The 13460-nt window shown below is 45.1% G+C and overlaps 1 protein-coding gene across 2 annotated transcripts in view; it reads right to left on the reverse strand.

Annotated features, from left to right (window-relative positions):
• The window catches only part of NFATC2 (nuclear factor of activated T cells 2), a 97177-nt gene that overhangs the window by 40937 nt on the left and 42780 nt on the right, over nucleotides 1-13460 (reverse strand). For both annotated transcript variants that reach the window (XM_062589282.1, XM_062589281.1), the window contains exon 6: nucleotides 7581-7721. In XM_062589282.1, coding sequence (XP_062445266.1) covers nucleotides 7581-7721 — 141 coding nt within the window. The remainder of the gene's footprint in view (nucleotides 1-7580; nucleotides 7722-13460) is intronic.

Consider the following 13460-nt stretch of genomic DNA (forward strand, 5'->3'; position numbering starts at 1 on the left):
GTAATAAAATGAGTCACACCAGGATGCGATGACTAAGTGGGAGAATAGGGAATTCCACTCCCCATGCCAGCTTTTTACATGATCAATTTTCTGTCAACAGGTGATGGGAGCTTTTCTCTCTGCCTTTTGCTTATTCCAATAATTCTTATTATTTTTTAATATTCTCTTTAAATAATTAAGATTCGAAGCTGAATAATCAGGACCAGGCGTACTTCCACTAGGCGCCCCCATAGTAAACAGTGAGCCAGGGAATCCAGGCCAGTAGTGGCTGCCTATGTTAATAAGGATTTACCAGCTGTAAAATTCCAAAATCTTGTGTCATACGAGGAAACCTTCCAAAACACTGGATTCCACCCTGTCTCGCTGAGTCTCTAACAGCTATGGCAACTCAGTTTCTGCAGCTACACTCTTTTGCATTTCTGAGCATGTGAGCCTTAGATTTTTTCCAGTTTTGCAGTGTTTTTCTGAGATCCCCAATTTAATGCCTGCCAATTGCCCCGCGGGATTACAAGAACACCTGAGGCAGGTGGCACATTTCAGCCAAGGGACAAACCTGCAGGCAAAAAGGCTGGCTGAGCTTTCAGCAAGGGCGAGACTAGGGAGGTGTCCCCTGAAACCTTCTAGCCTGCACAACACGACCGGGCAAACTTTAATCTGCCTCATTAGCGCTAGTTACTCTCCAGAGTTCCCAAATGATGGGATTTACTGAGATGCCTTCCCCTTTTACCTAAAAAGAGCAAACAGAAAATTGAACAGACCCAAATCTCCCTGCTCCTCCTCAGTTCTGTGCCTGGATGCCAAAGTTTGACATCTCTCTGGCATAAGAACAACCAAGTACGGCTTGGGCTCTGCTTTGCAGCCACTTTACTCTGCTGCACTGCAAGGCATAAGGAGAGGAGATTAACCTGTAAGGCGGTCACCTCTAGCTAATGTAAAAATCAGGTGGGCCTCCCAACAGGGACGTGTAAAATTTATTCCCCTGCATCATCTCATCACTCTGCAGGTTTAGAGTGGAGAAGATGTGCCTCCACTTAGAAATATCCAGCTTTAAGTGCTGGACTCCAGCCACAAAATGAGCAGAGCAGAGAAAGTGCTAGTGATTGTGTGCTTACCTAAACTACCCAGAAAACAGATTTATTTTGTATACCCTGTGTAGAATTTCACACGCTCCAAACAAATTGAGTAATTCTAAATTACAGGGGTACTGCTGACAATTTTGCTAATTCTACAGCTATTCCCAGAGATTTCTTCTTTTTCCCTCTACAGCATACAAGAGCACTTGCAATAGTTGCTTTGCTTTTGATAAAATGTCAGTCAGTATGCACCAGGGATCTGGGGAAATCCTTTTTGCAGACTCAGCCTTTAACCTCCACAGGAGCTAAGGCTAGAAGTAAAATACTGTCTCCCTTTAGCTCCTGCCCCATTCCTCCCTTTATGGCCTGGCAGAGCAGAGCCAAAAAGGTCATTGCTCCTGGGTTGAATGCTGAGGACTCCCACACCCCATTAACAACAGATCTACCCCATTTCACTGGACTCCCTGGCTGCTTTTCATAAGCAAATCCTGTGCCCAAACGCCCAGATGCATTGAGCTACTGCTGCAGCTGCAGGCCAGAAGGGAGCCACAGAAGAAGCTATAAATTCTTCAGTTTTTGTCCTTTTATCTATTAAGCATTTTAACTATAATTAAACATATATTTTAACAAATCATTGCTCTCCCCAGCTATAACTTGTGAATACCAAAGCTTTCTAGTGGGCTGTGATTTCATTTAAAGTTTTGCAGAGAGTAGTACATGAAGACTGAGAGCATCACTAAGTCCAACTTCTTGCGCTTTATAAACAACATTTTTTCCAGAGAGTGGAAACTCTAAAACCAGAAAGTGCTGCTGCACTCATCTGCTTGCATATGATACAGCAGGAACATTGAAAAGTGCAGTTTGAGAGTGAAATCACTTCAGTGCCAGCTTGCTTGCTTGCTTTTAGAACTGGAAGGAGTATGTTTCAAAGAATGGGAATGATCTGATTTTTTTGGAACAATGAGCCTTGGCCCTGTAGGAACTCTGGTGGACCTTCATATGGTGCACGCCTTCACCCACTCCAGGTACTGGCACTCTTTGAACCCCCTGTCACAAGACTGAGATGAAGATGGACACATGAAGGACCTCCAGGGAGAAAGATAGTAGAATCCCACTCCTTGAATCTAGAGGCTGGAAAGATTTATTTTTTTTTAAATGGACTTTCAGAGTCTGTGCTTCAGAGACCTTGACAGCTGCACCAGTTCAAAGGGTGCATAGTGCGCCACCTCCTCTCTTTACACTGCCTAGCTGAATTGAGAGATTTATGGTGGATTCCCTCCAAAGATGTACGCTTTCTGTTTGGGTTGTTCCTCCACCACCCACATTGTCCTAGTGATGATTCACGATGTCCATGTGGCCACCATAAGAGTTTGGCAGAGGAAAGCACAGTCCATTTGCACTTTTCTCCCAGAGAAACGTGAAACTTCCCTATCACTTGCAGCAGAGCAGCAGTAACCAGTACACAAATGGAAGTAAACACAATGCAACCAACAGCATCTGACTTGCAAATTATTATATGATAATTAAAACAAATAAAAGGGGAAATTCCCAAAATTTTCTTTTTTTTTAACTACATTGTAACATCTGGACCCCAATCAAAACACTAACACCCTTGACCTTCAGGACATTCAAAATCCTTGTTAGCTGTAAGATGCCTTTTTTGAGCCTTCTCCTCCAGATCAAAACTAAAAGAATACGCACACTTCAAAAATGTCTAGCTGTGCAATCAGATCCAGTTGCTTCCCCTTGGCTATTTTTATTCAGATGAGCTCAGCTATGTTTCTTTGAGTTAAAGCAACATTCGGTTCTTAAAACTCTTTGAGACAAACTCTGCTTCTGCATGCTGGGCTGAGTCTACCAAATTCATGAGTTCCCCCGCTCATAGCTGTTGAAGATTACAACCTTTCGTTAGTAAGAGATAACATTAAAAGGAACCTAAAACTAGAACACTTGCATGTTGTAAACCTTATCATTAAGAAAGTGACTGACACCTAGGCATCAGCATCTCAGACACAAGCACTTTCTCCCATCGCTCTCACCCCAAGCACTTCGCTCTGGCCCCTTCAGTTCACTTCCTGCTACCGTTTCCTGTCACAAGCTTAAAATAACAGTCTTTTACAGAGCTTTGGGTGGTGAGTTAATTGGAGGAATTTGCAGTCAGTCTACTACAGCAAGCCAGTCATTTTCATAATGCTATCACAGCCTAATTTGGGGAGTATTCGTTCATTCCCCAGATATTTCTAGGGAAAAGCATGCTTTCTGAAGTGCTGCGGAGCAGAGATATAACAACTATTTATTACTGTTCTTAGAGGTATTTTGGATTTTGGTTGTGTATATGAAATGGTTCTACCTCTCTCTGTGTCACTACTGGTGGGTGAAAATATGCCTACAAAATCCAGAGGAAAATGCAATAGCTTTGAGCACCAGTCTGAGGGTGAAGCCTGATCTACAGCCGTGAACCTCCAGAGCCCTCTGCTTTCTAACCCATCAAGTTGGACCTTCTAACAGCCACTTCACTGCAGACACTGATCCTGACCCAGATTCACAGTACCTCCAAATTTTGGAGTGTTTATGAAACAGGTTACAGGATAAACTCTCACTGCACGAGCTGTGCCTACCCAAAGCTTTTTTGGTGGAGGGAAAAAATAGAAAGTCTTGCTGCCCTCATCTTAAACGATGGATAAACAAGCCAAGCCAAGCATTTTACAAAATATAACATGCCCAAGGCTACTAGAAGCTTGTCCACATTACTCATCTCACGACTGTCACTATAGCTAAACCTGACAGCAGAAGTGAGAACTGCGAACGCTGCTGAAATGAAACTCAGAGAAAACTGAGCATCCCCTGAGAGCTGGGGCATCTTCCTGCCTTCACCAAGGTGCAAGCTTGTGATTCTGGAAGAGGCTGCACCGACGACAGGGTCACCGCGCACAGTGCCATCCGCCCACCACGCTGTTTATTGCGGCTTCAGTTGCTTCAGAGCAGCTTATCAGTGCTTTGTGCAAGGCGCCGTGCAAGCCCCAGCTGCAGCGAGCGAGCACTTGCAGGCGAATGCAGCAGGCACCTCCACCTGCCCCCGGCAACATTTCTAATAATAATACAATAATAATAATCCAGGCTACAAAACATGCCCTTTTTTGTTCTATGTCCGTGCAGCCTAACGCAACAGTGATTAGGCATGGCCACAGAAATGATCATTTCAATTTTCTACTGTTTATTAGAAAGGAAGCTGAAGGTCACAGGTGCGTAAGAGAAAATGAGGAGATTTTCAAGCAGGTTGGGACACTCATCAATCTCTGATGACCCAAGCACAAAGCTTTAACTCCCAGTCTACTGCAGTCAGTCAGGGTCAGGTCAGACTTTACGTGATCTGCACACCTAGGCCAGTTCTTTCACCTCCCTCACCTTAAGGTATTCCTGTGTGCTATTAAAGAAAGCAATCTTCACCTTAAAAGCCCTTCAGTGCAACGTCTGTAAGAGGGATCGCTGCACTGCAAAACAGAGCGTGGCTACGCAGAGAGCTCGCTAGCCCTCAGCGCAGAGGAGAGCCCCACAGATGACACGCTGCAAACCACAAAACTGTACGCAAGCTTCTGATTCAGACCAAGGAGCTGAACGTGGGCCTCCAACCCGCTACGTACTCCCTCTGCTCATCAGTTATTCAGCATCCTGCTGACCAAGACAGACGGTCGGCAGAGGCCGAGGGGCAGCGGGGGCAATTGCGCAGGATGTGGGACTCCAGCGCGGAAGTCCTGGATCAGGCACCTCTTGGCTACCAGGAGGTGAAAAAAAAAGAGAAAAGAAAAAGAAAAAAAAAAGCAGTTTCTCCAGCAGTGAAGAAAAGCTTTCGATATAGTACGAAAAATGTTGTTCTTTTTACTTTCCAACATCTATCCCAGCTAGGGGCTTCTCTGCTCTCATGTGGGAATAGGGGCTGGGCGTTTCAGACGTTTCCTCGAAATGGCATTAAGAGCTACCTCCTCACTTCTGGTACTGCAAAGCCTTCCCAGGGCAGGTATCATCACAGGCCGCCAAGCACGTTCCCAAGCACCTTCGGCCCAGCTCGCTGACATCGGCAGAGCAGCAGCAGTGTGGTGGGGAAGGAATTAACACACAGCCTTGCAAGGAAATGCAGGATGCCAAGAAAAGGGCTTGGACCGAGCGCTCAGCTCAACCTTCACCATTCAGCAGCCCCAAGGCTGTAAAACTGCACAGCTTTCTGGCAGTCTGTGGCAAAACTGGGACCTCTGGCATGCCGTCTTCCCATTGCACCAGCTGATGCCCATACGCAGAAATTATTGGCTCTACTGTTATTTTTTGCCAAAGGCAAGACCCTATAAATCATGCACATGCTATTCACTCAAGGGTTAAAATTTCTCAAATCCCTTCTTGCAACTACCGGACAGATCAGTTCTGCTTCCCTGTCTTGGTTTACTGACAGAAAACCTAAAAGCAACTTGTTTTCACAGCTGCACAAAGGGACTGTGCAGTTTCAGTCAAAGAGGCTGCTGCTCTTCTGCACTGCACAGTCCTTTGCCTTGCTGAAATCCTGAGGAGTGAAGGGTGGCAGAATCTGGCCTTTCATGTTTGCACGGTGCTTTCTTGATCCCTGGACATCATCATTATCCTTCCAGAGCACATTATTTAGAATATAAAAAAGTCAAGCCTAATGGAAGGGTAAGTTAAACAAGTCCAGACCATTTATAAAGAAACAAATATCCTCTTGCAAAAGGCTTAGAGAATTCAGTGAAATACACATACTGTTTAGTGAGGTGAGATGAAATGCCTGCATGCATATGATACTAGAAAAGAAATGAGTAACAGCACTGAGAAAACAGGTAACTAATTACAGCAGAGTGCAGTTGTTTGCGTTTTCTCCTGTAAAAAACAAACCCTGGATTTCTGCTACCCGCTTTAACCATTAGACCACACTAAGCACGTTTTCTGGGGCCAGGAAATCTTAGAGTTAGAAATCAGGTGATGTTTATTATGGCACACCATTACGAAAGCACAATAAAAAGTTCAGTAAAGGCATTAAAGGTGAGGTGAGGCAACTACATAAAGCCCAGCGACCATTCCTTATTCTATTATTTATATTTCTGCAATACAGTCAGGGCTTGGGACCATCTCGAGCTCGGTCTGCACAAGTTGAGCAAATAAATAGAGAAGATGTAAAGAGAAAATAGATAATCTACAATCTGCCACTCATTCTCCTTCTGCAGTTGTTCAAGAGTTAGTAAGATTATCTGAAAACTCTGGTAAAATATTTTTTAAAACAAGCAGCTATACTGAAAAAAAATGGTATTGTGCGGTGACAAGGGACTCTGAACTGAATTGAATTTGAAATTTTTGCTACAGTCTGATCCTTCCTTTTGTGGATTGCTCACTGGAGAACTCCTTTGGGACCTGTGTATTATGATTATACAAGGAAAGCACGGAACTGCCCACTCGGATAGCAGGACACCTGTACACGGAGCCATAGGCTTAGATCTCCACTTGATTACAACGGGTGCAATTACCTGCAATGGCAATGCTGGGGAGATGCAAAGCTGCGTGTTTGAAAGCAATGAATATTCAGCAAGCACAAAGGTGAGGCTTGCGAATACAAATGCTACGTGCAAATTCTGATGATATGTTTCAAACACATGTGGTGAAGTTAGGGACAAATCTTTCAAAGAGCTCAGCGGCTGCCAAGAGATAATCAAAATGGAAGAGAAAGAAGCCTTAAATAAGCAGGCTCCCAGTCAGTAAAATAGATTTTTGTGTACTTTCTGTGACATCTTGGATTATTTTCCATTTAACCTCAGCATGGTTCAAATCCCTGAATTTCATTTGCCCATGGAGGCACTGCTTCCCTTCAAACTATGGGGAAATACTTGGTCTTGTTTATGCTTAAAACTATTCTTTCTAAGAAGTAATGTGGAAACTATCAATGTAAAAATATCTGAAGCAATGTGGAAGATGAAATGATGTATTCTTCCAGCTCAGTATGAAGACAATTTTATTTTGACACAAAAATACGCATTATGCACATTTCCTGCCCCAAAGACTTTTAAGAGTGGAAATTTCAACCTTTGTTTGTAGTTCATTTGCAATGAAAAATGTTCATTTCAATTATGATTTCTACAGTAGCGTTCAGTAACCAGGAGATCAAAACTAGTGCAGGGGAACTTGTAACAGCCATCCCATTTCTTTGATAATGTTTCCTGTTTCTGCCAGTTCTCAATGCCTGCATTCTTACAAGCCTTCCCCATGACATGGCTTTGATTTACTATTCAACACTGCCTGAAAAATTAAAGACTAATAATGCAGATGTTTGCTCCTAGGGCTATTTTTTCTTACATGGTTACCTCAAGAAATTTGGTTTTGCTTCAATGAACTTGAATGGTGCTGCTCACTTGAGTAGAGTTACTCATGAGCACAAATACTCTTAGGATGAGACCATGAGACAAAACAGGACTACCCATTTGCCTTCACATTAGGGAAAGTTGGAGAAAACTGCCTTACCTGAAGTTTTCTCCGTGAACACCACCTTGGACTCTGCTGTGAAATTTTGTCCAGTCAGGATCATCTGTTGTCCTCCATAAACAAGGCAGCTATCAATATCTTGTCTTTCAACCATTGGAAGTTCATGAGCAGATCTTTGGGCTGTGGACAAAATGCAGACATGAATGAAATCAACTATGCTTTACCAGGACTTTCCAAATCTTCCCAGAACTATCCACAGATTGATCTTGTCATCGTTACCATCCGCTGACTGCCAAAGCAGCTTCTCCAGGGTGCTAAATTTAGGTTTGAAAGGGAAAAATAAACTTACTCAAGGCATTTTATTTGGAAACATTCAGGAGCTGGCTGCAGTGTTTCAGCTGTGCTGGCCTTACTCCTTGTCCTTGAGAAAGGACAGCTTGGATGAATGAGCTGGAACTTGCCCATCTCTGTTTCCAAATAAATGGCCAACTTTTCAAGTGCAGGCACACTACAGTCCTGGAGCTTAAAAATTCCACCTGCAGAGAGGATTCCACTCAATAATGCTGAATTCCTTCAGAAGATAAATAAATAAATAAAACCCTTCTACAAGACCCCACCGCTTCCTACAGAACAGGCAGTATATTTGGGGCTTGGAATGGTCTGTGTGCCAACAACAATGCAGTCTTCTTGTGCACACGGGGTATGTGGCACACACAGCAAGAAGGGCAATCACACATTGGTGTTTGCAACCCAGAGCCTGGTGAGCAGGAGAGAGCCACGCCAGGGTCTGCCACTGCCGTGGCATTTTGCAAGGATTTTTTGCCTCAGCTTAAATATTCAAGAAAGAGATCCCTATGTTACAGACTGAATTTGGTTATAAAAAACAAAGAAAAATGCAGAGAGAGCTGGAAGGAAGTTGTATTTCTGGTTACGCCCTGGGTGGGGTAGACCTTAGACGGGCACGTATGAGACCAAGGATTTCCAAGGTCTCCACTGTTCTTGGCCACAGACTGGGAGTGCGACTTTCATGAATTATTCTTCATTTCTGCAGCCAGAAAAATAAAAGGGTAACACCATCTCTCCACCTACTTCCCTCTCATCCCATTGAAAGATTCCATTGATCTCTGTTTGATCAGAAAAGCTCAGAGAGTTGTGGTCACCCTCCCCACAATCCTATTTCAACAGTTTGCTAACAAGCAGCAGGAACCGAAAAACACGAAGATGCAAGAATTCTTCCCTAGCACACAGACAGCTGGAAAACATCATGAGCTTCCCTGTGACCAGACCAGGTGGGCAGCAATTTGGGTCTGGTGAGCTGCAAGTTCATGACCTGCACTCAAACTCCTCCAGATTCATCCACCCAACTGCAAAGGCCTCTAGAGGATGCCGTTCATCTATTTAACAGCTGTCTTGGCTGGATTTTAACTTTCTCTGAAAAAGAGCTTGCTCCCAAGAGACCCTGAGCAGTTGTGTCTTCCCTTCACTGAACATCGTTCACTGCTGAGCCAAAAATAAGGAAACGTTTCCTATAGGTTCAGTGCTGGGCCTCCTCTCGTGTGGAAGCAAAGCCGCGCTTTCTGCAAGTCCATCCAGGCACCCTTTTACTGCTGTGCATCCTTTAGAAAGCCTAAGATACAACGGCTCTTGGCCTCAGTGAGTGCTGCACAAGTTCTGTCACTCAAGAAAAAATGTCAAGGCTAGAGTATTTGGTGGGAAAACCACAAGCATTAATGTTTCGGACAGGTCTCCGTAGAAGAGAACAATTTTTCCAGTGAAGACATGCTCAGTTAAGCCCCTCCTGCTAGTCATGACACAGAGCTTTTATTCCTGTAAAAAATATAAATAATTCAACATTTATCAGTCTCTTATGCCATTTCAGAGGGTTTTTTTTTAATTATTGAAAATAACCTTATGACTCATTGTTCCCATCAACTATATTAAAACAGCTGGGCTAAGATACTGCCAATTAAGAATATATATATTCAGATTATTGTCACAGAAGCTGCTAATTTATTTCACATGGCTGTATGATTAATCCCTCTCCCTAAATACTTACATTTTTGATGAGTTCATAATTGGATTTACCACAAAGACAGATTTGTAAGCTCAAAGGCTTAAGAGTAAATAGCAATCATTAAAAACATATCTGCAATAGTCAAGAGAAAACGCATTTAAACTTTGCCCTGAACAGTATTTATTCCTACTTGATCCACAGATTTCACTTCCACAGTGACTCTAATTGTCAAAATTCCAGATTAACTTTCATGTCCCACAGACTTCAGCGTGCTAAGAGAGAGCTTTATACCTGACCTCCTCCAGATCAATGGTTCTTGAGGCTTTTTCGGGATGAAGGAGGCCAAATTTTAGCCTGGAAATAACCGTCTGACTCATCCTAATTACAGTTGGATCTGGGCAAGCTGGAAATCACTGCTGAAGACCAAGTCTCTGTCCAACTTCCATAGAGCGCAGTGTTTATGTACACCGCGACCTACCAGGGAGCTGGAGAGGACAGCACGCTCACCGGACGCGTGCACGCACCCAGCTCTTAGGAAATGCCAAAAATCCTACGGACACCCCCAGGCTAGTGTCAGTGCTCTGGGCAGGGCTGCTTGGAAGCCTGTGACATGCAGACAGAGGTTGTGGCTGCCCCGGCCCGCAGGTCACTGCAAGGCTGGCTCAGGAACGCCTGCAGAGCCAGCATCTCCGCCAGTGCTTTCACCCTGACCTGGAATGAGTCCTGTCAGCGTGTACAAAACCCAGATATGCTTTAAATGTGCAGCAGGATTGGCATGTTGCTTTTTTTAACTGTGCAGTGTGCTTTCCATGCACAGTTACTGCTCAGCAAAGGCTGGATCCCGTGAAGCCCTTGCAGTCTGGGCCTCCCTTCAGTGGACACATTGGCCATAGAAGCAGGGATGTGTCCACCAGCACCCAGCTCTGCTGCACAGATGGAACTGCACATACAGCTATGTGCAGTCAAACTTAAGATGTGAAAAGAAAAAAAATACCAGCTGGAGGTGTTTCAGTTTCCCTTCCTTTAGCTATCAGAAAAAGGGGATAGATGAAGAACTCTGGTGCTTCCTGAGCACTAGGTTTTCTTTGACCAGTTTTGCCTGCACATTTCTCCTCCCACTAGGTGGTTTGCAAACCCCTTTCTAAAACAACACAAAAAAAAACCTTTTCGTTTTCCACGACGGTATTTTTTGTCCAGGTCGGCAAGAAGGTCTCACCCCATTCCCCATCTGCACTAGTACGGAGGCTCAAGGTTTGGTGTGGAGCTGCCTCAATAGGATTGCTTTATTTTCCTCTGCAAGAAATATTAATTGCCAATAAATCCCCTTCCTCTAAGGCTCATGATGGGTGGACTGCATGCAATAATTTCACGCTATTCCTTTTCTTCCCCCAGGGGTTGGCACTTCATAAAGTGACCTACAGCTACCGGAGTTTATGAGCTTTGAATAAACAAAACGCTGTTGATTTAACCAGTTGGGGTGTTTACTTTCAATAGCAACAGTTACTGACATAAGGCAGCAAAGCAAATGCTATAGAAATACTCGCGCTTGGCCTGAAGCAGTGTGTCAACCTATTAACAGGGGACATTATTTTTCTATTTTATATGACTGTCTGCAAATCAAGACGTCATGGATGCCAGGTGCCAAAAAACACAATGCACACCGCGACGCGAGAGAGAAAGGGAGCTGCTGTCTGTGCGCTCCGCACCACCTCCTGCGACCTGCCCCAGCCCCAGCAGCTCCCGGCGGTCCCGCAAAGGTGCCTGCGGGCAGCAGAAGGGGCTTACGTCTCGTGGTGGGGAGCAAGTTATCTCCTTCCCTATGCCGGCAAGTGGAGGAAAAGGTTAAGCCAACCTATATCTTTACTCAAACAGGCCAAATGCTGCCTAGGGTACGCACAAGCCTGGAGGCTGGAGCATGACAAGGTAGGGTGAAGGTGCTGCTGGCTTCCCCACTGGCCCACAGCCATCGAGAACATTTACAGTCAAGACCTTTACTAGCAGAGAGGCTGATGGGTTTGTGGGAAGATAAAGTGATATTATGAGACAGGCAGCTACTAGGCTAGGTCTATCATGGCTCCAGATCTCACCCAGGGGAGCAGTACCCATAGCTGCTAGCAGGTTCCAAGTAACAACCTCGGTTGTGCTCCCTACCTCCCTCGGCAGAGTTCCCTAATGTACTCCTTAAGTAACCTCGGCTTCACCTGAGAGCCCCTTTCTCTCGCTCCGTGCAGCGCTCCCCTTCGGGGTTCCTCCTGTAATGCATCTACTCAGATGAGCAGCTCGAGCCCTGCGTTAGCCTCGTGTTTCCTTCCCTCGGCTTGGAGGGCTTCCAAGTACTGCCTTGTCTTGCCCAAATACTGACTCGTTTTATGAGGAGTCTTAACCAAAGCTAAATGTCTCTTAACAGCCCCTGGAGAGGAACAGTCTAGGCAATCGCTCTCCCTGCATGTGTAATAAGAAGGAGGGCTGGTGTGGGTAATGCAGGCAAGACAGAAATGCTAACATGATCTGTCTTTTGGGAAAAACAGGCTTGTGAACTCTGCTCAGAACAGCATGGATCTGACTGCCACTTACACAGCGGAGACGCTCTGCAGCAGCTGCGTATCAGCACAGTATCTCAGTACCTTATTCTTCTGGGTGTCTGAAAGCCTCCCTGCACACTGCTGGGGTCAAAGAAAACTGTTGGAGTGAAGTCTGCTCTATACTGTCTTTCTAACACCTGCAAAACCACATCCAGAGTTCCTACAGCTGAACACATCCAAGGAGAGGTCTTATCCTGGGTGGTCACAAGGAGCAAGGCTGAGGAACACCTCCAATTCAGTGAAGACAAAGTGGCATTACTGTTAATTCCCTCTAGCTGCCATCACAAGCCAAGTAAACCACCTTTTGAGCTGGGACTCATCGTTCCTTACTTGTCCCTCTAAGCCCCAAAGGCCCTTGGCTCAAGCCACTGACTCCTGCCAGGTTTGCCAAAGGCAGGTGGAGCAAGGTGTCTGAGGCTAAAAAACCTAGAAGCAACAGGAGAGCCTTAACAACAGCGTAATTTGTTGTCAGATTAATTCTTCCACCTCAGTGCAAACCTTAATGAGCCAAAGTAAATATCTCCCTCTTCCTGTGACGGGTGTTTATTTACGGCTGACTGCTTGCCTGAGGCAGGGTTGATAGAAGCAGAGCTCCTGTGCCCAATGCTCATCCAACGTATTAATGTCCTGAGAGACTTTGATCCCATCCATCACATGCCCAAGCGCTCTGAGCTTTCTGAGTGTGCAGATTGCTGGGAAGGAAGCAAGGGGAGGCAAAGAGAGGCTGGGGGCTGCACACAGCGAGCTGGGGGAGACCAAGGCCAGGAAGCAGCTCTAGGAGGTAGGCAGACACCAGTAATGCACCACATCAAGTCATGATCTTCTAACTGGGGGGATTAGATGATCTTGTAGGAGTATGGGGTAGTGGGAGGCTTATGTGAGGATCAAGTAAATAAAGCAGGTTTCCAACCTTTGTGGTTAAATGGGAAATCTTGAAACTGTGATCTAAATACACCCAGAAGCTACAAAGAACCCAGTATGAGATGACAACAGTTCTCAATTCATTGCCAGCCAGACTTAACCAGCAATTTGTGCAGAGCCATTCAAAAGAAAAGCACCAAGAAGAGATGGCTTTTCTCCACCTCCTTTCTCTGCACACAATTTATTGTATGATGTCCTCAAGAAGGCACAGTGACAAGCAGTGATGGCAGCAGTGTCAGATAAGTATGATACTTTCTATGAACTGCAGCCAGCTCACCAAACTAGCGTGTGATTAATGACAGGAAAACCATGGCCTCGGTTCACTTCTCTGTCGATCATCTCTGCGGGTACGTACAACATTTGCCTTTAATTCCTCGCGGAGGAGATCTGCTGAGCTTAACT

Source organism: Rhea pennata, chromosome 16 (assembly GCF_028389875.1).
Source record: "Rhea pennata isolate bPtePen1 chromosome 16, bPtePen1.pri, whole genome shotgun sequence".
Classification (NCBI taxonomy): domain Eukaryota; kingdom Metazoa; phylum Chordata; class Aves; order Rheiformes; family Rheidae; genus Rhea; species Rhea pennata.